This window comes from Coffea arabica, chromosome 8e (assembly GCF_036785885.1).
Source record: "Coffea arabica cultivar ET-39 chromosome 8e, Coffea Arabica ET-39 HiFi, whole genome shotgun sequence".
NCBI lineage: Eukaryota > Viridiplantae > Streptophyta > Magnoliopsida > Gentianales > Rubiaceae > Coffea > Coffea arabica.
This window is the reverse complement of record NC_092324.1, coordinates 40,092,403-40,119,124: the sequence shown is the minus strand read 5'-3', so window position 1 is coordinate 40,119,124 and position 26,722 is coordinate 40,092,403. Positions and strand designations below refer to the sequence as shown.

Below are 26,722 nucleotides of genomic sequence, written 5' to 3'. Positions count from 1 at the left end.
TACGTGAATAATGCTTTCTTTAAGCCAAAGTTTCCACAAACTCAAGTCCAAATCATCACGGACAAGTTGAATAGAATTTAGATGTGTTAATAAATATTCAATGGACATTGGTTAGAAAAATTTTAAGAAAATATACTCAAAAGCTTAAAAACTTCATATTTAAGTTGATGACTAAGACTGAAACTTTATTAATGTTTCCTTTCTCATTAACTACAAGATGTCTATTTACCCGACTTCTTAATTTGTGAATTCGCAACGAGACACAACTTTCCATAAAACAATTTAAATAGTGCAGGAAGTCACCTTCCTGGGACTACATTTGAAGTGGAAGATTCAATCTCTTAAATAGTGATTAAGGCACTTGATACTCTGTCATACTTTTAAAGTTTTGTTTTTTACACATTATGTATTAAAATGACCCATACTTTTCATGATTTACCAATCATTCGTCAAAAAAAAAAAAATTTTGCCAATCATTAGTCAATATTAAATGAGAGGACGCCCGTCCAAAAATCTAATAGAAATTTGACAGAGTATCCAATTAAACTCGATCATAAACCACCTTAAAGTGTAAACAATAAGAAATTTATACCAAAGAAAAGGAATTTCACATTGATACACATTATTCAGATTGTATTTCACACCAATAATACTATAATAGGATTATAGATACATGCACCGTTCTGCTCAAAGGAATGACGAAAACAGAAAGCAAAAAGTCAAAAAAACACACCATGGAGCCAGAAGGGAAGGGTGACATAACAAACAAAGGATAAGCACTCTTCTTAATCGCCAGTCAAACAAACACAGAATCATGTCATTTTCCGAACTCAAACAGACAGCGAATCTATTAGCATTGCGATTATATGGGCTTCAAGCTCACGGGGTTTGGTGTATCCATCTCCACGGTTCTTGTAAATAACTTCGCAAATCCTAGCTAGATTCAGAGCCATCAGAAGAACATCTCTTGGTACGGCGGTAGGCCTCGAGAATTCAGCATTCATGTCCTTCCAAGCATCATCAGCCATGTCTTCAAACTTCTTCATCGCCTCTTCCTCCGATACATTGTAATCTTTCATGTAAATTTCAATTGCTGTGGCACCCCTTAATTTCTCAAACTTGAAATGTCAAGAGATTAAATTGAATTAGTAAACTTTTGATAAATGAATTACTACTCACGAAATGTAAAAGGTTAATTTTGATTTAAAAAAAAAAGAAAAATTCGGACCAGTATATGTACGTATGACAACATGAGAATCCAGGTTTGTGCGTGTGCGGTTGTTTTAGGACATTGTTTGAGCTGGCTAATTTAACTGTTACGAAATTCAAACCTCATGAGTGCCGACATCATTGATCATTCGCCCGTGTTTCGTGATACCCTGAATTAGTTTAGGATTACTCAACAACCACTTGACAGCATCATCTGTTGCACTCTCCATTACCAAGAAGCCTGCTGCTGGTAATAGATAGTATGTGCTTGTGACCATACCAATCTTCAAGTACTCAGCAAAAGATGGCAATTCTCTTGTAAGAAACCACTTCGACTGTGTGAGGCTTGTCCTCATGTAATTTTTCCACTAGTTAAAACAAATTAATTTAAAAGAATATTAGCACTATTTGATCAAGGCACTAGGCATTTTAATTACTACAAATATAAGGAAATTTCGGTGGTTTTAGAATTTTAGTACTTAGAAGATTTCGATCATCTTAGTCTAGGATTGCTTCGTCAACCACAAAATGCACAAAACTCTTAAATGCACTTAACCTAAAAGAAGTCTTCTTTTTAAAAAAAAAAAGATGAAAGAAGTATAAATAGGCATCTTGGAAAAATTTTGACAAACTGATTTAGGCACAACATTCCATTTAATAACATATGTAGTTGCTTCTACAATTGGTAACAAGGCAGTTCGAAAAAATAGTTAAGCTGCAAATGAAAGATGATTAACACAGTCCATTAAACTGGCAATGTCATGACATACTTCTTCCACGTATAGATTGAATGCATTGGTTTTCTGTTTTAAGGCTGAATCTTCACCAAGCTTCTCATTGAATTTGAGAAGTGCCATAAAGGAAGTTTTCATGTACTCCGGGAGTTGATCAGTTTCACTGCCATCCCACCTGGAAGCAAACGGTATATTATATAATGATGCAAATTAACAAGTGATTTTCAGCTAGTTAATGAAGCATTAACACTTGGACGCTTACTTTCTCAACTTTCATGTGTAATGTGATAATATATACCTTTCCGCTGCATCTGTGAAGATTTTCAGTTCATCAACAGTGCCATAGGCATCGTAGATATCATCTATCAGTGAAATCCAGAGTACGATTTTCGAAAAAAATATTCGAGCAAGAGAGTACTGTGGTTCACAAAATGTCCCGAGAGCCCAAAAGTAGCATTCCACATATCTTTCTCTTGAATAAGAAGCTTTTGATACAATGTTCAATTCCTTTCCCCACCTGTAATATGGAAAAAAATTAATTTAAGTTCAAGAATCATTTTTCACCATCGGTCTTTTACAGAACAGTATTTCATGAACATCAAATAGGTTGACCTGCAACAAAGTAAATTGACTCTCAATTGTTTCCAGCTAGTAAATCTGTGCTATTGACGGTGATGTTTTCTAGCTCTCTACCAACAAAGAAAGTACTCAGGCATTTTTTATAGTTGTATCTTAAAGTCGAAGTTGCTTCAATAGATTTAACGATTTTTCTAAAAGGTGACTATTAAACATTCATTAACACACTTAAAATACACCTATTAATTATTACCTTCTTTTACATTTATAAACTTTTCCGATTTAATCTTACCTGCCCTCATTTGCATTTATTTATTTTTCTAATTAATATTAAATTTAAAAAAATATGATGATACCTGAAATATATCTTAACAATTTAGAGAGACCCTAGATTTAATAGTAATTCTAAAGTTTCCAAACACTTTCCAAATGATTTGATTAGTATCATCTATATTGAGAAATTTGGATGTGAGAAATCATTTTGGCCGACATGGACCCAAAAGGACGGTTTAAATTATTTGAGTGGCAAGCAAAAAAGTTTTAGAAATTTGATACTTTAGAATTATTGAAGCTTGAGAAACAAGTGCTGACAATAAGGCCACAGTACTGCGACATTCAATTATGGAATGGAATTATTGATACTTTAGAATTTATTATTAGCAGCTAGCACTTAACCAGAAAAATCGTTCTCTTTCCTGAAATATTATTAGATTATTTTGCAATCCTGTTAAAGCAAAATTGCTCTGACTAGTTTATGAAGTACCTTAATATCTCACAGAGTTCTTGTTTATGCAGCATTTGCGACCAATGGTAATCCATTTTGGCAAGCCTTAGTAGCAATTTGTTATTTGATTCGTCTTCCTCATAGATGGAAATGTAGTGACGAATCTCAAGTCTAGGGATGCCTTTATGTAATGGCTGCTTTAGGGCATGTTCCACTTGTTTTGCAAGAGTAGAATCAACAAGTTGTGCTCCACATGTTTTTAGATGAGTGGTTGCGAAGGTAAGGGCTTCTTCTAGAATACTATCTCCATATGTCCTCACATGAGCAGCTTCATATAGGTTTAGGAGACCCCTTTTGTCCTTGCCGAGGGAGTCCTTAAATTTGCCATCAACATCCACAAATTCCTGAAATACACCTGTTAAAAAAAATTTCACAAATAATTCTTCAGTAAACCATCTCTCCTGTAGGGGAGAAAAAAAAATATTTTGAGAGTGAAAACCCCTTTTTTGAAGTGATGGAACTTGGAGTTTCCTAAATGCAGTATAAACAGTAACTCAAGTACCACATGAGATATTGAAACCATGTTGCCTTAATAGTCTAAATTGAAGCGCTGCGGTGGATAAATCAAAATTTTGATACTTCTCAAAGTTGGCACATTCATCGAATATTTTCTGAAGTTGCTCTTCAATCTCGTTGTCAAAATGATACGAGATTCCAAGTCGTTCTACTTTGTCAATCAAATCTAGTAGTTCAAAATCCATCACATTATTTTCAGTAGACAAAAGCATTCTTCTCACTTCTTCCCTTAGCAGTTCAATCTCTTTGGCATACTTGTCATGCTCCTGAAAACATCACAAAAATCTTTCTTCAATGAGGTTGTTAAAGTTACATTGACATTTTCAGTTTGAGAGCAGAATTCTTAAAAATAAACGCGAAATATATATATATATTTATATATATATAATCCATAATCTAGAAATCTTAATATATCCATTCCCCAAGAAACAATGTGTGAGGATCTGTATTTATTCGGAAGTCTAGTAAAAGCTACAACTTGTCCACAAACGCATGGTAATGAAAAGGAAATATAACCTGCTTATCAAGAGTAAATGAAGCAATGCGATCAGACCAAATATTTTCAGGGAAGTAGGCTAATGGTCTGGCAATCTCATGCTCATTGCACAAGTGATGAGCAGTTTCACTCGAGGCCATGTTGTTGGGGAACTAGGGAAGAAATGAATTTGTTCAAGTATATGTTGCTAACGATGACTAACTTGATGATCAGCCAGAAAAATGAGTACGTATTTATAGAGCCAAAATACCCTAGTAGCTGAGGCTCAAAGATTCCCGTCACAGGATAGCATGGAATACCTTTCTTGCTCGAAATTTGGTCTGAAAAGCCTGCAGTTAACGTCCAAAAGTACCTGCAATGATTCATGAAAAATGTCGGGGAAAATCAATTTTAAAAAACTGTATAATGGGAAATAACAAAGCCTTGTTTGCCATCCTTTCACAAGCTGTCACTTCTGCTCTTCTGGTATATGTGTGTTTGGATATGAGTTTATTTGAAAAAAATATATTTGAAATGATACTGTAACACTTTTTGTAATGCAATGTATGTAAAAAAAAAAAAAAGAATGGTTGAAAATTACGTTTATAATGCAAGTAAGATAACATTTGCAATTTTTTTTCCAAATTATACTATCTAAACGGATGCTTTTCACCTTAATTTCCCTTATCAAGTTATAGATACACAGTGCATTGAGTCTATTGAACTATATGTCAATTAGACTTAATTTGTTCCCTTAATAACAGTTTTGTTTATTTATTTTTTAAATCTTGCATGGAATTGGCATGTTAGTATATGTAGCTGACTGATCAAGATGTATAAACTTTGAGGGGCACAATGTACTAAATGTAGATTAAGCAATGTACTAAACTTTGAGGGGCAACTTTTGCAAGTGGACTTTAGCTATTAGTGTATCATTACTGGGAAGCTAGGATATTCTTAGTGTTTAGGATATTAAAATTTGTAACTTAAAGAGAATCTTGAAATTGGCCATTGATTAGTTGATTAGTTTTTAGTCTTTGTTGGTGAATAAATGTTTATTTACTGAAGCATTTTGCAGGATCGTTTGGGGTAAATTTTTTTTTTTTTTGGTTTAATAAGAGCTAAGATTGACACGTGTACCAAGGGAAAAAAGGAAAAAAAAACTCTACAGTTGTGATAAGTAGCTTAGTTGATAAAATCTTGATGATCAATCGTTCTTTTTCTATTTTATTTTTTATGTTTTTGCTAATCTTTCCTTCTTTTGGGCGCCCCCACAAAAATATTATAAAACTCCATCTTAATAATAACATTAAGAATGATATTGTGAAAAAAAAATTAAACTTTAAGAATGAGAAAAGGATATAGGTACATTGACATCTAATCAAACTTTAAGGTTTTGCACCCAAAAAAAAAGGTCCACTTGATTTACCAAAAAAAACACACTATTAATTGATAAACAAAAGAAATGAAATTTATTTAAATAGAGGATTACTTTTTTTTTGACAATAAAATAGAATAATTTTATTAATCATGAGATCGAATCTGCAACAAGTGCAGAACAAATAAAAGATGAAGGAGAGTTTCTCCATATACAAGAATCTGAAAAATTAATAGCATACTTAGCAAGGTTATGAGCAGAAACATTAAACGACCTAGAAATCCATGAAACTTCACAGCACATGAAATCTTGATATAAGACAATGGTATCATCAATCAACAAGCCACATGATGAATCGTCAGATTCCAAACGGTCCAGCATTTTGATGACTTTTTGTGAATCTCCTTCCAAAACAATCTTATTGAAACCCAAAGATTTTAGTAATTGAGTAGCATGTTTGGCCGCATATGATTCAACCACTTCTGGTTCCAATATCCCAGGAATTTTCTTGGAGAGGCAAGCAATAAAACTTCCTTTATCATCTCGGATAATAACACCAACCCCTGATGATTTATCATCCATAAACACAGCTCCATAAATAGAGGATTACTTGGAAAAGCAAGAAATGCAGAGGCTAGTGTTTGCTTTTGTGGTCTATCAGATATCGAAAGCAAAAAATAGGGTTAATTTCACATACCTCCCCTGAGGTTTTTGACCATTGCAAAAAGCTCCCCTCAAGTTCTAAAAATTACACTTATCTTCCCTATTTTCACTATTTAAGTAACATTCTAGACCCAAAAGACTATATTTTTTCTCAAAATTCCTATAATGCCCTTAAGTTATAATTCACAACAAAAATGTAAAGGAAAAAAATAGTTTATAGTCTCTATTTCATTTATCTTTACTTGCTATCACTATTATCTATCCATTAACATCCAAATTACCATTAAATAAATACATATCTTTGTTTTAATGTTTCTCATTTATCTAAAAATTTCTGATGCAGACCATTGTATCAACTATAAATACTATACCAAATATCTAAAAGTTTACCTACAATCTCATATCAATATCAAATTTTACTTAATACACAGCAATATTTATCAATATCCCTAATTTTAATTTGATGACTGCCACCTTTTTAATACAAAATAATCTAACCATTACTACTAATATCAATATCTAATATCCTCCATTGGCACAACATTCAAAATCAATCAAATTCTCTCTATAGGAATAACATCAATAATTGTAAACCAAAAATAGAAACACGATGCATTTATAAATACATACCAATAACACTTTTTTTTCATAACAACCATAACAATATAACCTATATATATTTAGTTCCTATTCCACTTCCTATCTTTAATTTTTATTTTTTATCACTGTCACTAACTTCATCACCATCTAGTTTGATAATGAAATTAACACTCAATTTGTCATTTGACAATTTCAATTTGCTAATGCCTATCAAAAATTGGAAACAAAAATGGGCGCAATGAAACTATTTAATAATAATGAAAAATCGAGAATTGGGAATAGATACCAAAATATGTAAGTATTGGTGGTTTGGTGTGTATGGTGATTTTATTAGTAGCGACAGTAAATATTTGGTTGATAATAATAAATAAATGAGTTTGAAAGAAAAATAGATGTAGAAGGAAGAGAATAGATAGTTAAATGGGAATGACTGTAGCTTGAATTATTAGTTTATAATAGATCAGAGAGGTTTAATATTTGATAAAGTTTTTAAATGAGTTAACAATTAATGAAGGGTATTGTTGTCTTTTAATTACATCAAGGGAGATCTTTGTAATTATATAAATCTCAAGGGAGTCAAGTAAATTATCCCCAAGAAATATGCGGTGATTTTCAAGTTTGACTCAGTATTGGCTATTGGTATTATGGAGACTATTTCTTCATGATGTAAGGAATATTGTCCTAGCGTGGGGCAACATACCGAAGACCCATGAGAGTCGGCAGCAAGCATTGCAATGGCGCCTGTCGATTACATGTTTTGATTGCTGAATTTGTTTGTACTATGTAAATAGTATAGCTTTTTGTAGCTGAGTTTCTTCTCTTGGACCAACATTTTCCCCTCAATCGGTGGAAAGTTACAGTTTGCTCTTGAGAGAGAGAGAGAGAGAGAGGCAAGATCATAATATAATTGTGAAAGTTATAAATTACGGACTAAATGTCATTGTAAACATGAAGGACTGAAATAATCACACAATTTCTCTATACTGCTCCATGATTGATCAATAAAAATTACGATTTGCTCAAAAAGAAATATCAACACAAAACTCCATGATTGTTTTGATTGCAACAATAAAAAGGACAGATTCGGTCAGATGAAAGCTTTAAGTGTTTTTGTCAGGTTATGTTGATTAGGGAACAGAACTAACAGGTTAATTTGGTGGACAACTCAAAACTAAGGACCAAGGCACAAACGACAGTTGTGACTTGTGAGTAATAATTGTTCTAAATGATGTAACATTTTTTGAACAAGACGTTACTCCACATAAATTACTTGTAAAACTTAACAACAGAGACACAATTATCACATATGGAACCCATATGAATAATAACAAAATATCACACCTCTGCTGCAAGGATGTACAAGAAGTTTACATAGAGTTATAAAACGTTCAAAAAGTATTATATTATTCAGGGACGGCTGTTCCTGCTCCCTCAAAACATAAAAAGGGAAAATTCAGTGGTTTTCTTTCTTTTCTTTTTTTTTTTGGTAAACGTGGGTTCCTATTCAATATTTCATACATATATGTATATATATAGTTATGATGAGTAAGATTAAAATCTAGGCAAAGACAGGGGAAAGCAATTTGGAAAGTTGTTAAGTAAAATTAGCTTCAAAACGACAAAAGAACTATAGCCTGTATTCAAAAAGCAAATTATTTGGAAACAATATTCTTTTTTTAAGTGATAAAAATTATTTAATATTCATTAAACCTGTATTATAGCCATGCTTTATTTTTCTTTACTGTCTTTATTTCATCTCGTCATATCAAAAAAAAGTGTGACTGTGAATAATAGTACAAATTTTTAAAATATCTTCTATCAAACTATTAACCTCAACCAAAAATCATGGCACTAAACAGAGATAATCAGCCTGGGTAACTTGTCTTGTCTTGATAATCGTTCCTTCCTAGATAATGTTCCCTAACGTCCAATATTTCCAGTATTTGATGGACATTCCAAGCAGCCATTGCTTGTCGTATGTTGAATGACAACATGTGAAATCATTCATAGATGAAACAAAAAGAAATAAAATTATCCCCTCCCCTGTTTGAATTGCTGTTTCCTGAATAAAAATTTTACATTTTTCGTGATTATTTTTTATACATTTTTAAATTATTTTTTGGCTCACATACATTATATCCTAAAAATTGTTATAGTGATTTTTTTTTCTAAAATTCTTAAAATGTTGCAATCTAAACAACCTCTTAGATTCACACAATCTAGTGGGGAAGATGTTTAATTTTCTTTCAAAATGCATGAGTTTTTAATTTACCATAGACTAGCTTAATTTCATCCACTAATTCAATTATAGAGGTCAAGTTCATCTACAAGGTCTATGAGAAGCAGTGCCATTAATAATACAAATTTCTTGATGGTCGAGAAACAAACAAAATTTAAGAATGTGAAGAAATCTAGTTTAAGAACTTCTTGTCAAATTAGACTAAAGGGATTGAAGAAATCAAAAACCACAAACTACAGTTTTTTTTTTTTAATTCACATACATATGTTAAAAAAGTAATGTTGCCAAACAAACATACATAGCACAAGGATTGATGTCGATGGGTCCTTACTCTGCCCTCCCACACAATAATGTCCTTTAATTAATAAATCATTTGGTTTTTGATTGAATAATACTTGTACAACCTGTTTCCCGAAATGTTGTTAGATTAATGTTTACATATAACCAAACAAAAAATTGTCATAGAACCTACTTGAAGAATCATAAATAAAATATTAACACACTTTTTTTTTTGCTACATAACTATTGAATGTGTTTTAGACCAGATAACAAGCATGCATAAGCATGTATAGTATACAAGAAACTTTTTTGTAGTAACTAAATATCATTCTTCTATAAGAAAATTCCAATCAAGTGGAGTTCAATCTCATTGATTCACCAGTAAATGCTCGTACGATTATTGTGGAGCTTTGTTCGTTTGCATGTTCTGAAACAGTTCTTGAAAAGATATTTTGTAACTATCTATTGGAAAGAGTGTGTACAATAAAAATAAAGTTTAAAAAAGTGCTAAAAACTTTTGTAAAAAAAAAAAGCTTTTTTTTTTTAAAACAAAGTCATTGCTATGTTGCTCTTTTTTGGGTTTCTTTGGATATGATTTTATTTGAAAAAAAAATTGATTGCATAATAAATACATTTTTCAACTATTTTTTTTATCTCACATACTTCATATCACAAAAAGTGTTATAGTGTTTTGCTTTAAATATTATTTCAAATAATTTCCTATCCAAACATATTCAATTCTTGGATAGGTGTAACAAGATCATTTAAAAATTAAAACCTTGGTATGGGACGAGGACTTGCATGTGCAAAGCATTTTTTTTTTTTGTTAATCACAAAAATTCCCCCTAAGATATGGCCATATTTTCACCTTGTGCCCTAACATTTTTTATCCTTACTTTATTTCCTAAACCATTAGTCAACTCTAACGTTGTATAATGGTGATGTCAAAATGATATTTATACCCTAAAAGTTAACTATAGTAAATCTCCTTGCAGTATAGCTTGTTTTGCGCTTTATCCCCTAACATCATTTTTTTATCAATTTGTTTGGTTGTTACTAAAATCGTTAGTGATTTCTAATATTTTGATAACACCTTGGACAAATAATATCTAAAAAATCAATATTCCTAACATAATAATAATTATTAATATTTATATATATATGGTCCCAGTTAAATTCATTCCATAATTGCACTTTTTTTTAGGTTAATGAGAATATCTTGTTAATTTAACTTAATGTTGGAACAAAATTGTTATTAATAATTAAAGTGTAAAAATATTTTTAAAAGTTTAAAAATGACCAGGATATTATCAGTTTTTCTTTAGGAATGTGCGCACGGTTAAACTTTTCTTTTAGTAGCTCGATGTTTTTTTATATGGAAGTATACTTTTTTCTATTGGTAATACTAGAAAAAGAGAAACATGATTGCTTTGGAGTTCAAAGTTTTTAGAATTTTTCTTTTAATATACCATGCTTAGATGCTCTTAAAATTTATCTGGATTGCTAATTTTTTTCTAAAAAATTATTTTATTGCATCTAAGCATGTTTTTGAATCATGTTTTTATTTTTTCAACGACCTTTTAATCTCACAAATATTAAATTGCAAAAAGTGCTATTATTTAAAAAAAAATTCCAAATAATCTCCAATCCAAACAAACCCATCTGTAGACCTTTAATAATATTTTCATAGTTTAGTTTTGCACTAATATTTTTTTTCCTTATCACATGAGATTAGCGAGATATTTTTCTTTATCTAAAAAATCCGTAATTATGGAGATATTTTAGGTATACAGTGTTTCATACTTTACCCCCTAACATTATTTTTTTGACACTTTATCCTCTTGATTGGTAGTCAAAGCATTCAAGTAATAATTGTGGTAATGGTTAACAGGCAAAGGACAATGCTATCCTTAGTAAAATAATGGATAGACAAAACTACCTACGAGTTTGGGTTGAGTGATTTTTTTCCCCCAAAAATAGCCTTCTTGGAGGGAAAAAAATCCACTTTTGCTAATGTATTTTGCAAAGAAAAAGGAGAAAATCATATACCTGACTATTCTAGAAAAAAAAATTTGTTTTCATCTAAAAATTAAAAAAAGACATTAATTTATCGTACAACATTTTGTATAACAGAGTTTCTACATTTTGTACAACATTTTGTTGCCTCTATATGGACTAACAGAGGGGCTAAAGTGGCAAAAAGATAATATTAGGGTTAAAGTACAAAATACCATAAACTTTAGGGTGGACTTTTCGTGATTTTTCCCTATTTTTAAGAGGGTTTGTGACACATAGACTCGTACGGTAGTGACCGGATATCTTATGAGATTTTGTATAACAGAGTTTCTACATTTGTAAATTTCCGATTTCCAATAAATACTATCCTCTGAATGAAAAGAGACCATATTTACAGAAAAAGGTCAAAGTTTAGCACAAAGCAGCTTGATTTATAATTAAATTTCTTAGACTTGTCAATACAAGCACAGGATTTACTATCAAATGACGATTTATGTATGCCACGATGATGTTACGATCTAATGGAAATTGTGTTAGATATTATTGTTTGTAAAGGCTGAGTTTGAACGCTAGTATGATACTCTGAGCACAACTTTTACAACTCGAACTAATTGCATTTGGATTCATGGCTATTTGAGGAAAAAATTAGTATTATTTAGTGTAGTATTTTTTTAAATATGATATATGTGAGATAAAAAAAATGGTTAGAACATGTATTTCGTGAATAATAAGAAAGGCTTTTTCCAAGTAATCCAATCCAAAGAAATTGGTCAGATTCAATTTGGATTTAGCCTAGAATTTAACTTTGTTATTTTAGGTATTCGAAGAATTATTGTGCCTAAATTTCGTAACTGAAAACCCAATTTACTAATTTGACTAATGCAAATTACTCTTACAAATCTGTACATCATTCATATAGCTGGGCAACATGTAGATTTCTGGATTCAGAAATCTAACAATATTATTAAACAGACCAGCTTGTAAACTTTTGAACTTTGATTTAGACCAAAATATGTCACTAAAACTTGAGCACGACGGAACCCTAAGTCAACATTTGGCTTGAGAAGCTTGGCAGAACCACATTCGGTGCCTTCTTCCTCAGAAGATTTTGTGGTTTCATTGGTGTAGCCACAATGAGACTCATTTCCAGGATTCTGAACAAGAAACTAATCGAGTTTCTTCTTTTTTCTACACAGACAATTTCATATCACTGCTTGGAATTGTTTGTTTGTTAGGGCCTTCCCAAATGGCCGGGATCGAATACCTCTATAATTGGACTGATCTAGACCACTCACTGCATGCTGCAACTGCACCGCACCAACCTCCCATCCTTCCAAATGGTGAGTCATGAGAAATCTTATGTTGCTATAGGTTCTTTTGTCTTCAACCGGCTCCAGGATTAATGGTAAATGTGGTTTGTTAGCAAAAGCCAACTTTGGACTGTTACAACCTAAACACTGAAGCAAGTGTGATGGATCTATAAGGCTTCGGCTTTACTTCATGGTGTCTCTGGACATATGATCCTTGCGTTCTACAAGGAATTTGGACATGTGATATTTTAGTAGCTGAGTGTAAATAGTTGTGCTTTAAGCTACAATTATGCATTGCTTGTGCAATTGTGCACGTAGATATAGAGGTAAATTCTCGAGTATTTTTCTCATTGTTGATGTCTAATGCTCACTCCAATTGACGGAGTTGTGCTTGGGAGAGCTAAGGCTCTGGTGCGGCATATTACTTAGTAGGTTAATACAACTATTTCCGTGAGGCTAATTCATTCGCAAATGGCAATGACTATGAGTAAATCTTATGTATACTGATAATGCAGACACTATCATGGTTGGATGCATAATACACGAGCAAAATTTGGATTTTAATTTTAAATTCAAATGAATTGTCATGAATCAAATAGTAATGGTGTATATACTGTCAATATATAAAAGATTAATCATTTATATATCTACAAGGTCAATATGTTTTCTCTGCTAAGTTCGAGTTACTAAATGAGTAATACTCTTTGTTTGCGTCACTAATCTATTGTTTTTGTATTATCTTCTGGAGGTAAAATTTATGTCCCTCTCGTTTATCTATTTAAAAATAAGATAAAAGGGTTGGCATGCATTGTACACATACCAGGTTTGCCCAAAAAAATAAAATAAATGATGAATTCAAGTCATATTAGTTCTGTTAAAGTTTAATCTGTTTGCAGCCTATCACCCTATGCTAGGCAATTTACTAGCTTGCAACTCGTCATTTTATTCTTCTTTTCTATTTTATTATGCTCTTCATTTTTCTATTTGTTGAGGGAGAATAGCTGATGTAGCCTTGTGGGTACCCCATGGTGGATCGAATCCAGAGCCTCTCCTGTTGAATTTTGTCAATTGCTATCCAGTCGATGTAATTCTTATAAACATTTTGTGTAAATTCGTATAATTTTGGTGTAATCATGAAATTTGTCAACTTATGTAACTAAATTAAAATACAATTCACAATTACACCAAATGCAATAAATTACATCATCATTCGAACTTAATTGAAAAGAAGCCAGTTGGAGGGGCCCATTTCCGCTTGTGGTTGCCTTACAAACGTCTGTTCCTGACCTCAAGTTTCAGCAATTATTCTTTTTGGCTTATGGGGCTAGAGATGCAAACGAGTCGAGTCAAATCGAATTGAATCTCGACTCAATTTTATTAAACTCGAATTCAAATTTACACTCAATGACCTTTTAATGTAAAGTTTGAATTCAATTTTGATCTCAAATTCGAGCCGAGTCAAACTTGAGCTTGAGCTTACTTGAATTTAAAAAGAAATTAAAAAAATAATTATTTTATTTTTTAAAAAATGACTAAAATAGTAAATTTTACTTTAAAAATAATAAAATAAAAAATTATACACACACAGACATACATACAATCGAGTGATTAGCGAGCTAAAGAAAAGTGTTTCTTTGTACTTGATTTTGAGTCAAATTTTGACCGAATCGACTCACGGGCGCTCATTAGTAACTTGATTCGTTTGCAGGTCTAATGGGCTGTAAGCAGATAATTTCTTTGCAGGTCTAATAGAGCCGGATACTGAAAATTTGACGGGGCCGAATAATGACACTTTCAGCGGCTGTGTCCAATTTTCGTTCGTAATGGACTGGATTGGCTGTCAAAACTATCACTTCCCACTTGGTACCCAATCTTACGCCTAACACGCTCAAAGATTATATCGTGTTCTAGAGCACACAATTCTATAACGCATGACCCACAAATACTGGGCAGCTTGAGCGGGCAGCTGGGCTTGGTTTTGTTTAAACAAGTCTAGTTTTTTCACTTTTTTTCCTTTTTTTTTTCTTGAGGCAGTTCTTGCCAATAATTTTCAAACAAAAAAAAATCTGTCTTTTTTATGCTCGATTTGAATTGAAGTTTAAAATGTCAATCGTCTAGTGACCCAACAATCTTTGTTAGCTCTTAGTGAGATATCTATGTGCCAGTGTTTAGAAACTGTTTGCAAATCCTCCATTGTCAACAATATTTACAATCAAAACAAAGTTCACATGTTCTTTTTATTATAGATTACATATAGGTTAAACATTTTGTCCAAAAACAGAATCCCCATATTTTAGATCACAATTCCAAATATCCTATTACCAATCAAATCCAATTTCAGTGAGGAAAAAAAGTACAGCTTAAATGCAGTTGATTCTTGTGGAATTTAATTTCCTGTTGTAATATTTCTTTGGATTGAGATTCTGAATGATGATTTCAGCTTAGCATTGTAGGGGTTTTTACAAAACCATGCTTTAAATGATAGCACAACCCTCAAAATGCAAGCTTTCAAAGAACATTTCCATATGCAAAATGCAGCATTTTTCCTATTGCATTTGCAACTACCAGCCTGCAGCATAGTAACTACAAGGTATATTTATGGATGAAGACAATTTAGAGCAAATGTCTGTTGTATGATACCTAAATTGAACCAAAAGAAGAAACTGAACATGCAATAATCTAACAGACCATACCAATTGAGACGCAGCTTGCAAAACTATGTTAAGATGTATCCCAAACTAAATGAGCACACACATATAGATGATACATCTCATGCTATTCTGAAAAGACAATGCTGATGAATAAAATCTACTCATGCTACTCAAGGAGGAGTCACCAGTAAAGACACAGTAGGAGAATGTTGGTTTTTCGCTTTTAACCAACCAAAAATTGCCAGGACACCTTAGTATCCCAAACCCACGAAGGCAACACCTGACAATGAGAAGCTGATGATGTTGGTACCCATCAACTCAAAACTCCTAGATGGAAGCGTTTTCAGCCATTGGATCAGGTAGAATAGCTGTGAAAAACCCCAAAAATTTCACCGCTGCATCGATGTTTCAGGAGAGACTATGCATATGGTTCTCGTACTGATGTAGGCAAGTTTAATTCAGATTCAAATTCATCCAAAGGCAAAAAATGTGAGTCAACCATGTCCTTGGTGACATCTTCCAAATGTGGTGGATCCCACTGAAAGTTCAAGGTTAATATTAATCTCCTCGTTCTTCTTTTTTCCGTTACTTGGTAAACAGATACAGAATGAAGAACAATTTTGGCTAGAAGAAAGTATCATAGGTAAGATTAATAGATACCTTTGGAGCAAAGTCCTTGTCTACCAATCTTGCACGAACACCCTACATGTTATGTTCAGAATTAATATTGATACAAAACTGCGTTCAATGAATTGGATAAGAGCAATGTGGGAGTAAATCATACCTCACAGAGATCATTAGAGACTTGTTTAGAAATGAAATTCAAGGATATCCGGTATTCACGAGCCAGACACTGATCAAGAGGTTGAAACCTACCTTCTCTAATCTAAATATTGCAAGAGAAACAAAGGGTTTCAACTTTCATTCTTGCATAGAAGTCAGCAAGTCAATCCATGAGAGAGTGCAAACATTAACAGCTTACCGATTGCAAAGTGATTTTAAGGCTCAATGGAGATGCTTCCTTTATTTTTTTAAGAGTTGTACCGCACCAATCATCAAAAGATTCTGCTGCCCCTTGCTCCTGGTAAAACCATGACCAAAAAATATGGATCAAGTTTACCTCTCAAGAAAACATTGAGATGAGCAAAACTAAGAGAAATAACATGCATTACTTAGTGCTAACAAAACCCATATTAGCTCCCCATGTATTCCTTGAAGTTAGTTCCATCAATTGGAGGTTTGAAGCATTTTCCAAACAGAAAAATGGTGCTAATGTGTAGTGCAGCAACCCATTAGATAAGCTACAAGAAGCCTAGCATCCCACTGGGTTAGCACAATTATCTAATTGCTATCTACTTGCTTACCATTGCAAACTCTACACCCTGGTTGACCAGAAACTCATGCATACTCTTAATTCTTAGCACCAATTTGTCCATTTTTTTTTTCCAAAGTTAAATCAAACATTACTAAATGCAAATGCAATCTTTCAGAGATTTTGCCCGTTTTTAATTCTTCTTGCTCACAACCTGCCAATAAATTGACAGATATTTTGTATCCATATACCAACATATAAGTGCTGAACTTACCAAAGCATCTACAATTTCCTCAACTGTATCCAGGCTGAAACATTTGTCTATTCTTTCTAACCTGAGAAAGTGAGAGGTAGAGAGAGAAAGCAAGAGGGTAAATTAGAGAAAAATCATGACTGAAAAGCCAAATATTTTAACTCGTTTTCAGCAAAACTTTCTGTATGATAATCACAATCTGGGCTTTTAGCCTCTCAAGTCAAGATATATAGCTGTAAGTTAGAATCAAAGAATTATTTATCAAAAGCAAAAAAGTTCCAATTAGTGGGTCCATTACAACCTGGGAAGGTCACAGTTATCATGTATAAAACCAACCTCACTACTTTGCAAGTTTCAAGGTTTCTCATTTATGCCCCTGGGGGCCTCCAATACCACCACTGGAGGATGCATGTCTACCAGGATAGCTACTTATAGTTTCATATAGATTTCCTGATAAACTGTATTGAGCAAGCACAGGAAAGACCTCCAGCATGTAGTAGTTCAACAACAACATGGTCATTAACATATAGGATACAGAGCGCAAGGATGGAAATGGGCATCTAGAAGCTCATAAATGTCCATTGGCTACTAGCAAGTCTAATCTTGGGATTGTTCTCATTCGCTTTAAGCTGATTATAAAGCAATTGGCAGATAAAACTAATCCTCCTTTTCCATTAAATGGTTCGAAAAGTTCGTAGCCCTTTCCAAAAGCAACTCAACGGCTACTTTCAAAGTCAGCTATTTTCAGCATACAATAAGCTGAAAGCCAAGACCAAAAAAGAACATCTCAAAATAGCTTTTGGCCAAACCCACCAAGTCATACCACTTTCATTTCAGAATTTGACTAACAATGAAAAATAATTAAGGTACTGCTTGTAGTTTAAAGGGAGAAACAAATTTCAAAAAAAAAAAAAAGTTCACAGTAAATATAAAGCAAGGCTTTTCTGGGACTTCTGAAGATGATATATTGGAACCTCTTCACCCCAATGTCAAATCCCAAGCATTCTGTTCATGTCATCCCCTATTCCCTTAACCAAATGGTAATAAAGAAAAATGACAAACAAAATCTGAAAATCTCAGCGGCCAATTGAAAGGGTTAATTAGGAAAGACAAAATGACAAAAGCTTTCACCTAGAATCCAGAAACTAATTGTCTAGCTTTGTAGATGTGCAGAAGGTCAGTATCGATATGAAATGTTCCCTGTGAGCCGTAGCAGAGTTGACGGAAGAAAATTGAATTGGGAACTGAACAAGAATCAATATATGGACTAGAGTATTTTCATTTAGTCATTGGTTCACTGTCCTTATTCATGGGTTGATGGTCTTTGCATGTTAGCTATGCGTTAGTTTCCCGACTTTCACAAAAGAATAAAAAATAAATGAAAAAGAAATTCAAAAGAAAAGGTTTCTGGAAAAAAATGGATTACTTGTGAAGAACGCTTCCCCTATCTGGGTAGACAAGATCACCATATTGAGCAAGAGAATTTTCAACCACAGTATGATCATCCGTATTCAATTTACCAAGGCGTTCTTCAATCAAAGGAAGCCTCTGAAGAGAAATGTATAAATAAGCATCAATTTATGATGTGAAATGATACTTAAGCAAACAAGCCCCACACTTAATTACAAAAGATTACTTCTTTCAGAGAATAGTGCGTAGCAAGGCCACAGGCTATCATTTCTACACCATTAAGTTTTGCTCCTGTCAGAGCCAAATATTCTCCTGCAAAGCAAAAGATGCTTCAAACTTTCTGAGAACTTTGCATGTAAAAATCAAACCTTAGTTGCTGAAATTTCCATCCATAACCTAGCAGACATAACCTGTGATATTTAGCAACAGAACATCTACAAAGGAAACAAGAAAATCCATCAAACTATTCATTACACCACTGTTCTACTCTGAGGAGCATCAATACCCAGGCGAATACTCATAAAAGTCACAAGTACAAATTACAAGGATCTCAGAACTCAAGGATCTAAATATGTTCACAATGCCAAAAGAATCCAATTACTTTGAATAAAGAGATATTAAATCATGAGGAATCTAAGTTGTTTTGAACTTAAAACAACCTCAAAAAGAGTGGAAACATAAAATGGCCTTGGAAAAGAGAATTTTAGTTGAGTAGTTTAACGGTGGGTAAAGAAAACAAGGTGTAAATTGATCTTAAGTAGTTCAGACCACACTGTCAGAGCAAAAAAAAAATATATTGCTTTCTGGTAAAGGCAGAGCTACAAAAAAATTGCTTTATGGTAAAGGCAGAGCAAAGTTATTAATATCTTATCTGGATTTGTAGAATGTACTAGAAATATAGACAAGAAGCAACTACACCAGCAGTCTATTTTCATCCATCAAGGCATATGATGCAGAAAATCTGACCATCAACCTTGACTTGGGTACTCATCCAGGACAGAGGCAGGACAGCTGCGGTAGGCAATGACCACAGCACAGAATCCTGATAATATAAGCCCTCATAAAAGAAATCCCTCAATATCGTCTACTTGTGCAATAATATTTCTCAAGAAAACACTTCATGTCCCAGGATGCTTCCCTCTCAGAGGATTGGTCACAACTGTTCTTTTTCTTTGCTATGAAATATAAGAAAGTAATTAGGAGATAAGACAAATTCACAATCTGACATAATCTAACAACCTTCCTCAGTCAAATAACTATTTTAGGACTTGGCATCTTTCTTTTGGACCTTCCCTTTTCTGTCGCTTTCCAATTGTTGTCTTTCAGACTTCCATCAAAGCCTCTCAATACCAAGAATTACATTGTCAAATAGTCAGTTTACAACTTCTCAAACCCTTTTCCATCAATGGCTTTCGTCTTTTAAAACCCTGTACAATATAGAGCTGACCCTGATTTGTCAGTGCGCCAAAATTTGGCACAACGCAATAAGCTTATAGGTTGACTATGATTTTACAATGCAGTCTTCCTCTCTCAATCTTGAGCCTACGATATTGAACATTTCAAAGAGCAAAGCTGTAAGCATTTGCAAATCAATTTAAAAATGCCGCATGCTTGCATTTAAAGACATTCTCAAGTGCCAGAAAAATAGTTGCCCAGATAAAGTAAATTACTTTATGTTATCCTCAATCTAGAACTGCACTTCTGCAGCAATTCAAAAATGTCCAGCCCAAACATGTCCCCCTCTTTCCCCAAACAAATCTCAATTGTAGAAGAACAAGACAAGGTCTGTCCAACTAATTTTAGGCTAATAGAAAATTTCTCACACATTATGAAGAGCAATCCTCTAGCTACCTAAATAACCAGGAAGACGAGAAAGATAATAGGAAGCCCCTGCACCAGGATGGAAACCAATTTGAGCCTCCGGCGTAGCAAAAACCTGCAATTGATCCTTTTAAAAATTAGCATCATTTCAGAAAAGAGAAATTTTTCAAACTTACAAGCTAAAGTTTCTTTTCTTGCATCCTATGACTTTATATTCAGTTTGATTGGTCAAAAATGAAGAGAAAGTGAAAATAGATATAGTTGCCTCAATTCCATCCATATGATAAGGACGCAGAAAGGGGAACTAAAATTGGATAAGTTGCTTTCCCTCTTAGCTCACATTTCCTTCTCTAAATCTCATATAAAACAAAAAAAAAAAAGGTAAATGACAATCCTTCACATAGATGAACAATTCATCCTCAACTTGGAACAAGGATAATGTAAATTTAGGATACAATCTTTCCGTACAACATGGATTTTTTCACTGTATAGTTATCAAAGAGATATTTAATCACAGGGAAATATGACTAACTAACCTTGTTAGAGAACAAAACCCCTAATGACCCATCCATCACATAAATGAAGTAAAAACAACTATTCAGGCCACCAAAAGAGACATGGTAAATCATTAGAAAATTACGGATTGAAGATGCCTAACATAGCTCATAAACAGAAAAACATGTCCTTGTATTTTTCATATAGAAGCAATTATCAGGTTTTCTCAAAAAAGAAACATGTCACTTTGGCTTATCAAAAAGATTATTACCCATCAAAGGTAAGATAAACTAGACCAATAGAGCATGATAAAGACATGCAAGTCAGACCAGAAGTAGCATTCTCACTGGCTGAGGTACAAGGATAAAGCAGTCAAGGACATTGATTTCATAATATGGGGCACACTTTCAGATTAAATTTTTGATAGGATGTAACCAATTGGGCTCTATATTGATTATTAATATGGAAAGCACACGCAACCATTGAGGGTACTATAAAAGTACTAAATCACGACAAAGCTAATGGCATTACACATCCAGGAAAAGTTCATAATATTCTAGAGGTGACTATTAACTGGTTATTTTATATAAGTAATAGCTCAAAAGCAGCAATCCATCCAATTTGTGAGTTGTCCTTTACCAATTTCCACATGCACTACATTCTATAACAGAACCAATTGCATTGGATTCTAATCAGAAGCCTACCATGTAGGATATAAACCACAGCACTATACCAATTGTATTGGAGTCTAACATGCACTACATTCTATAGCAAAACCAAATGCATTGGAGTCTAATCAGAAGCCTACCAGGTAGGATATAAACCACAGCATTATACCATCACCTGTTCTTCCTTTAAGCCCTTATACATGTCTAAATTGCCATTCAAAGACATGTTTTCTTTCTGCTTGCTAATGTACTGGGTAGCAACTTTTCACAAAGGTTAACATCTTGCATGTACACGTCAGTGTTTGGTGGTCAAAATTGGTCATATGACTATGCTACATAAATGCTATGAGGTCATAATTAAGCTTATTCAACAAAATGCAGCTGGAGACAACCAGACAACTGCTTATACATAGTTTCCTTTACTCAAATGGACAGCTTGCTAATGCTCTGATCAAGCGACAAAAATATGTATACATTCACAAAGATTTAGTAGTCAGGTTGCATTTATACATGTAAGTAGGTACAGTGTCTCTAAATGTCAACCATATAAACTTCAACTGTTTCACAATTTAAGTAACCAAAAAGAAAGCTTAAACTTAAGATATTACACAACATATTATGAGTATTTAGTCATTGTACACTGTTGTATGTTCATATGAGGCAAAGCATCCTCAGAATATATGGGGATATGCTTTAAGGGAAGAATGGCTATACCTACTAAATGACTAACCAGAATTACTTTAAGAACAGTATTTAAATCATGTGTAGGTTTGCTAAAGAAATTGTTCATACTGTCTTATCAGTCACAACGCGATACATTCCAGGGAGCGAAATACCTGCCCCGCTTCCCATTGTGATGCCATCCAAAATAGCCACCTGGACAAGTATATATAATTCCTCAATACCACCACAAACTCCAAACAAAGATATTCAGAAGAATAAACACATGTAAACATGACAGATAAGTTCAAATGAGAGACAAACAACCACCTTGATGGGAGACTTGTATCCACAAAAAGGAAAAAAAAAAATTCTCAGAAACTTAAGGTAATAGATTAACCTAAGAACTGCAGACAGTGATCTTCTCACAAAAGGAGCTTTCTTTTGTAATTCGCAGAAGTTGAACGTTAACCATATCTTATTTTAGCTAAATGTTGTCTCTCTCAGCTCATATAAACAAGAAAAATTTAGCCTCATTAGCCACACCAATGACCACCCTTGTGCACCTTCGAAAATATGTAGCCACATTAGAGCAAATAGTTTTAGATTGCAGAAATTCTTAACACACAAGCCTAAAATATTAAAGGGATGCAATCTTCAGTAGCATTTTAAAAATTGGCAGAATGACTCTCTAGTCCCCATATTTAACAGAAGGAAAAAGAAAAAGGATAGCCATCATCTCTAATTTTTCAAGGAAAGACAATAGAGAAACCAAGAAAATATCCACTCTTAGCTCTTTGATGAGGAGTTAACTGATGATTATCTTGTTGGCAGTTTTTCTCCTTTTTGAGAGGCAATGCGGCATTTAAATGAATAATATCTTTTACATGGGCAGCAACTCCTTTTCTTTTAGATGACATAAATAATTTTGGCCTATCAAACCAAGAAAACAAAGACCAAACTATGTAAAACAGAAGGAATGGAATACTCACGTTTGGCTTGAAATACGTTCCTAGGAGATAGACGAAATTATAGACAGTCTGAAAGAAAGTTTTACATTCTTCAAGCTTTCCTGCAAATATTCATAGTAAAGAAAATCTTTTTAGCTGCAGAGCACATCACAACCAAGTATAATCACAACACAAAGTGACATATTTTACAGGTTTTACACTTCTCAAGTAAAAGTGTATCATTACAAAGTTTCAATGCCAGAGTTGTGATGGTGGGGTGTCAATATATCTGATAACTGAGTACAACTTTGAGCAGTGAATGTGTTTGTGTAACTTTTCTTTCAAAATTTATCCAGAACTTAGATGAAAAGACATTTTATCTGAAGTTTAAAGACAGCATTGCAAGCATCCAACAATTCAGTTCTTTTTCAACTACAAAAGCACACAACAAAAACATTTTTAGATTCTAGTTTTGCAGTCTTAATTGTTAGATCCTAAGTAACAGCACAACAGGGCATAAGAAGGAAAAGCACCAACTAACAAGTTACATCAGAAATCAAAATCAGATCAATCATATTAATGAAATCTGACTGGTGGTATGTTTCACAAACTTCAGGACCTACCAGAAAGTAGTGCGATTGACATGTTATCAAACCAATGGAATCTATATATATTGGTCATATAATTATTTTCCTCAAATGCGCCTATCCTAGAACTTCTTCAAAATGACCACACAGAATCTGCGACTACTATTCTGAATTTCAGAAACTGATGAAACCAAAATGGTCAGTGGAATGTGACAGACAATACAATCTGCATGCCTGAAGACATTAAATCCAAATACAAACATGTGAGACCACAACATATCCCTACAAATGTATCCTAATGCAAAAGGTCATGTATCAATATTTTGATGAACAGTGAAATGCAAAGGTGCACCATACGTAACAAAGGTGATGAATGACAAGCACTTAAAAATTTCCCATCACGCCTAAATATCAACAGCAAAAATCTCCATCCATGCATCCATACTAGTAGAAAGGGCATTATGCTGTGCACCAGCAATACCAGAAAGAGAGCATCATTTATATTGACTTCCCTAAGCTCGATGCCAAGCAACCAGCAAAGAAACAAAAGTTAAGCATCCATGATCAATCAATGAAGTCTATCATAAAACATCAACTACCAAGACTAAGGGTGTGTTTGATAAAATTGAAGTCTGCACACTGAAATCTGAAATCTGAATCCATTAATTTATTGAATTGTTAAGTATTAAATCTAATACATTTGGATGTATATCACATTCAGTAATAAGTAAATAACTTATCACTTATTTTTGGGAACAAGTTTTGCCTAGGAAATTCAGTGCCACTTAATTAATTCAGATGTTCAATTTTTTGTTATCAAATGCGTCTGAACATTTTAAGATATGAGCCCATTAAGTTTAAGTGCTGAATTGGGTTATCAAACAGGGCCTAAGAAACTCCAAAAAATTCAGGAAAAATCCACAGAAAGCCTATTAACAAAATGGTGACCAACCTTCATTAATCAACTGATGAAGCAGCACCATATCCGCACCTGAACAGAATGCCTTGCCACTACCCTTCAATAAGTTCAAGGATTACGTCAATATCCAGCTTTCAACTCATCTTCCAATAATTGGATTCCAAAATACCACGAAGCAAAGATAAAAAAGGGGTCCGTAGTATCCATTACCTTCATCATGACAAATCCAATATCTGTATTTTCTTCCCAAGACTCGTACAATCTATTTAACCTAGCAGCCTACCATGAAAATCAGTGCAGGAAGTTTAGCACTGGGGTCTAATAACATAGTAAAGATAAAAAAGAACAAAATCCACATATACAATCCTCAAATGTCCTAACTAACATATAAGCACAAAAACATTATGAAATAAAAGAGTTACGGACCATATCAGTAGTAAGAGCGTTTAGTGAAGAAGGCCTGTTGAGTACAGCTGCTCTGGACTTAGCTCTTCCTTCTACCAAAACCTGACAATTAAACATCCAAGTTCAACATTTATCCATCCATAGCCCTCAAAAATGCTCAACAAAGTGGAATTTTTAAAAAAAATTGAAACTTCATGAACTTAAACAAAACGGGCAGGCAGCAGAAATGCAAAGTACAATAAATCAAGAATGCCAATTTCTTGAAAATTTGCACTTATATTGAGATAAAAATCACGCCACAAACAAACCCATGTTCCAAAAAGTTTAAAGACTTGAGAGAAACAGACCTGCTCTTGATGACAGTCGAGAAGGGTATAGCTGGGAAGGGCAAAACCAGTTCTGGTTTGATTGAACAAAGAGCCATTTCTTCGTAAAGACTGCTTCAATGGCGATAAAAGTTTCAGCCTTTGCATCATTCTTTAATCAGAAGTGCTTTTTTCCCCTTTTTTTTGTTGTTTGGGAGGGGGGGGGGGGGGGGGGGGGGGGGGGGGGGGGTTGGTTGGGGAAGGATACGGAGACTGAGAATTTGTTGCGGCTCCTGCTTTGGGCTCTTCCTCACTATTCTGCTAGTACCACGCAGCAGCGAAGGCAGGTTCTGTTTCCTTTGCGTTGTTGTGTGTGTGTGTGTGTGTGTGTGTGTGTGTTGTGGGGGGGGGGGGGGGCGGTTTGGGATTTTATTTTATTTTTGTCCGCAATGATACGTGTGTATAACCTACTCTATCTTATTCTAAGGGGGAGAGGGAACCTAAGGAGGCTGTTATAGGGGTTACAGGGTATATAGACCCAACTAGACTAAGGGAATGTTATGACACAATTTTTAGATTTTTTTCGCTGCTGCCAACAGCCCAAGGAGGGACTTAATCCCTCCCTGATGGCCACTGAGCCATTGGCCAGTGGTTGGGGGGTTGGGATGGCTGAGAAGTTTTGTAGTAGTCTACGTTTTACCTGCACATTTGCACGGAGGGAAAAAAAATTTTTGCAAGAAGCAGTTTTGATTTCCAATTTATAACTCGTGTGCAAAACTAATCTCCAATCTATTTTACAATATAACTGTAATCTTTGCCAACCTATCCAATTGTGGGTGAGAGTGGACAATCAATGAATTTTCTTTGATTTTGCTGGAATCAAATCAAGTGATAACATACTGATATGTAAAACTCTTTTTTTATTAATATGAAAACTCTGAATTCATTACGAACTTCAAAAGGCATGTTTTTCTTGCCCAAAATTCCAGTTGTATTAGTTTCAACATTACAATACACAAAAGTTCATTAATTTGGAAGTGCACATTAAACAAAAACTACAACATCACTAGAAAAATAGTAGCATCCAGCATTACTCTTCCTGCTAGAAAAATCGCCATTCATTTTACTTTTTCTTTTTCATTAGGTCCCACAACATGTTCCCCACTAATACTTAGTCAAGAGTTATTTGAAATTTAAAATGGATTTGCACATCTTTGATTTTAAAATGTACACTTACAAATAGAATTGGTCATCTGCTATGTGTCATATGAGGATTTGGAATACTAAAAACTTTGTACAAGTTTGGTTTAGCAACAGGGGCAAAGGGTAGTTTCCGGGCCTTTTTTTGATGATTTGTCTTTCTTTTCATTTCTTTTGTTGCCATTAGTAATACTAATTAATCCACACAATTAGTATGTTAGTAAGAATAAGAATTGAGAATAAATCTTAAACAAATTGTAGATTTTTTGCTAATTTGCTTATAGTTTTCTTTGCATTTGAACCAACA

At 33.6% G+C, this 26,722-nt stretch overlaps 2 protein-coding genes across 2 annotated transcripts; both read right to left on the bottom strand.

The window, feature by feature from the left end:
- Window positions 1–759: 759 nt before the first annotated feature.
- On the bottom strand, window positions 760–4,502 carry LOC113722495 (viridiflorene synthase-like). Its single transcript, XM_072062177.1, has 7 exons — window positions 4,336–4,502; window positions 3,806–4,085; window positions 3,283–3,658; window positions 2,242–2,460; window positions 1,980–2,118; window positions 1,332–1,577; window positions 760–1,118 (listed from the first exon to the last, which is right to left on the bottom strand). The coding sequence occupies exons 1-7, from the start codon at window positions 4,453–4,455 to the stop codon at window positions 831–833; spliced, it is 1,668 nt and encodes a 555-aa protein (XP_071918278.1). The 5' UTR covers window positions 4,456–4,502; the 3' UTR covers window positions 760–830.
- Window positions 4,503–15,391: 10,889 nt separating this feature from the next.
- Window positions 15,392–25,521, bottom strand: LOC113722522 (small ribosomal subunit protein mS47-like). Its single transcript, XM_027245810.2, has 14 exons — window positions 25,258–25,521; window positions 24,932–25,012; window positions 24,716–24,784; window positions 24,539–24,602; window positions 23,042–23,121; window positions 22,182–22,265; window positions 20,257–20,341; window positions 18,632–18,717; window positions 18,422–18,543; window positions 17,017–17,077; window positions 16,413–16,511; window positions 16,215–16,316; window positions 16,091–16,132; window positions 15,392–15,968 (listed from the first exon to the last, which is right to left on the bottom strand). The coding sequence occupies exons 1-14, from the start codon at window positions 25,384–25,386 to the stop codon at window positions 15,849–15,851; spliced, it is 1,224 nt and encodes a 407-aa protein (XP_027101611.2). The 5' UTR covers window positions 25,387–25,521; the 3' UTR covers window positions 15,392–15,848.
- Between the last annotated feature and the right edge of the window lie 1,201 nt (window positions 25,522–26,722).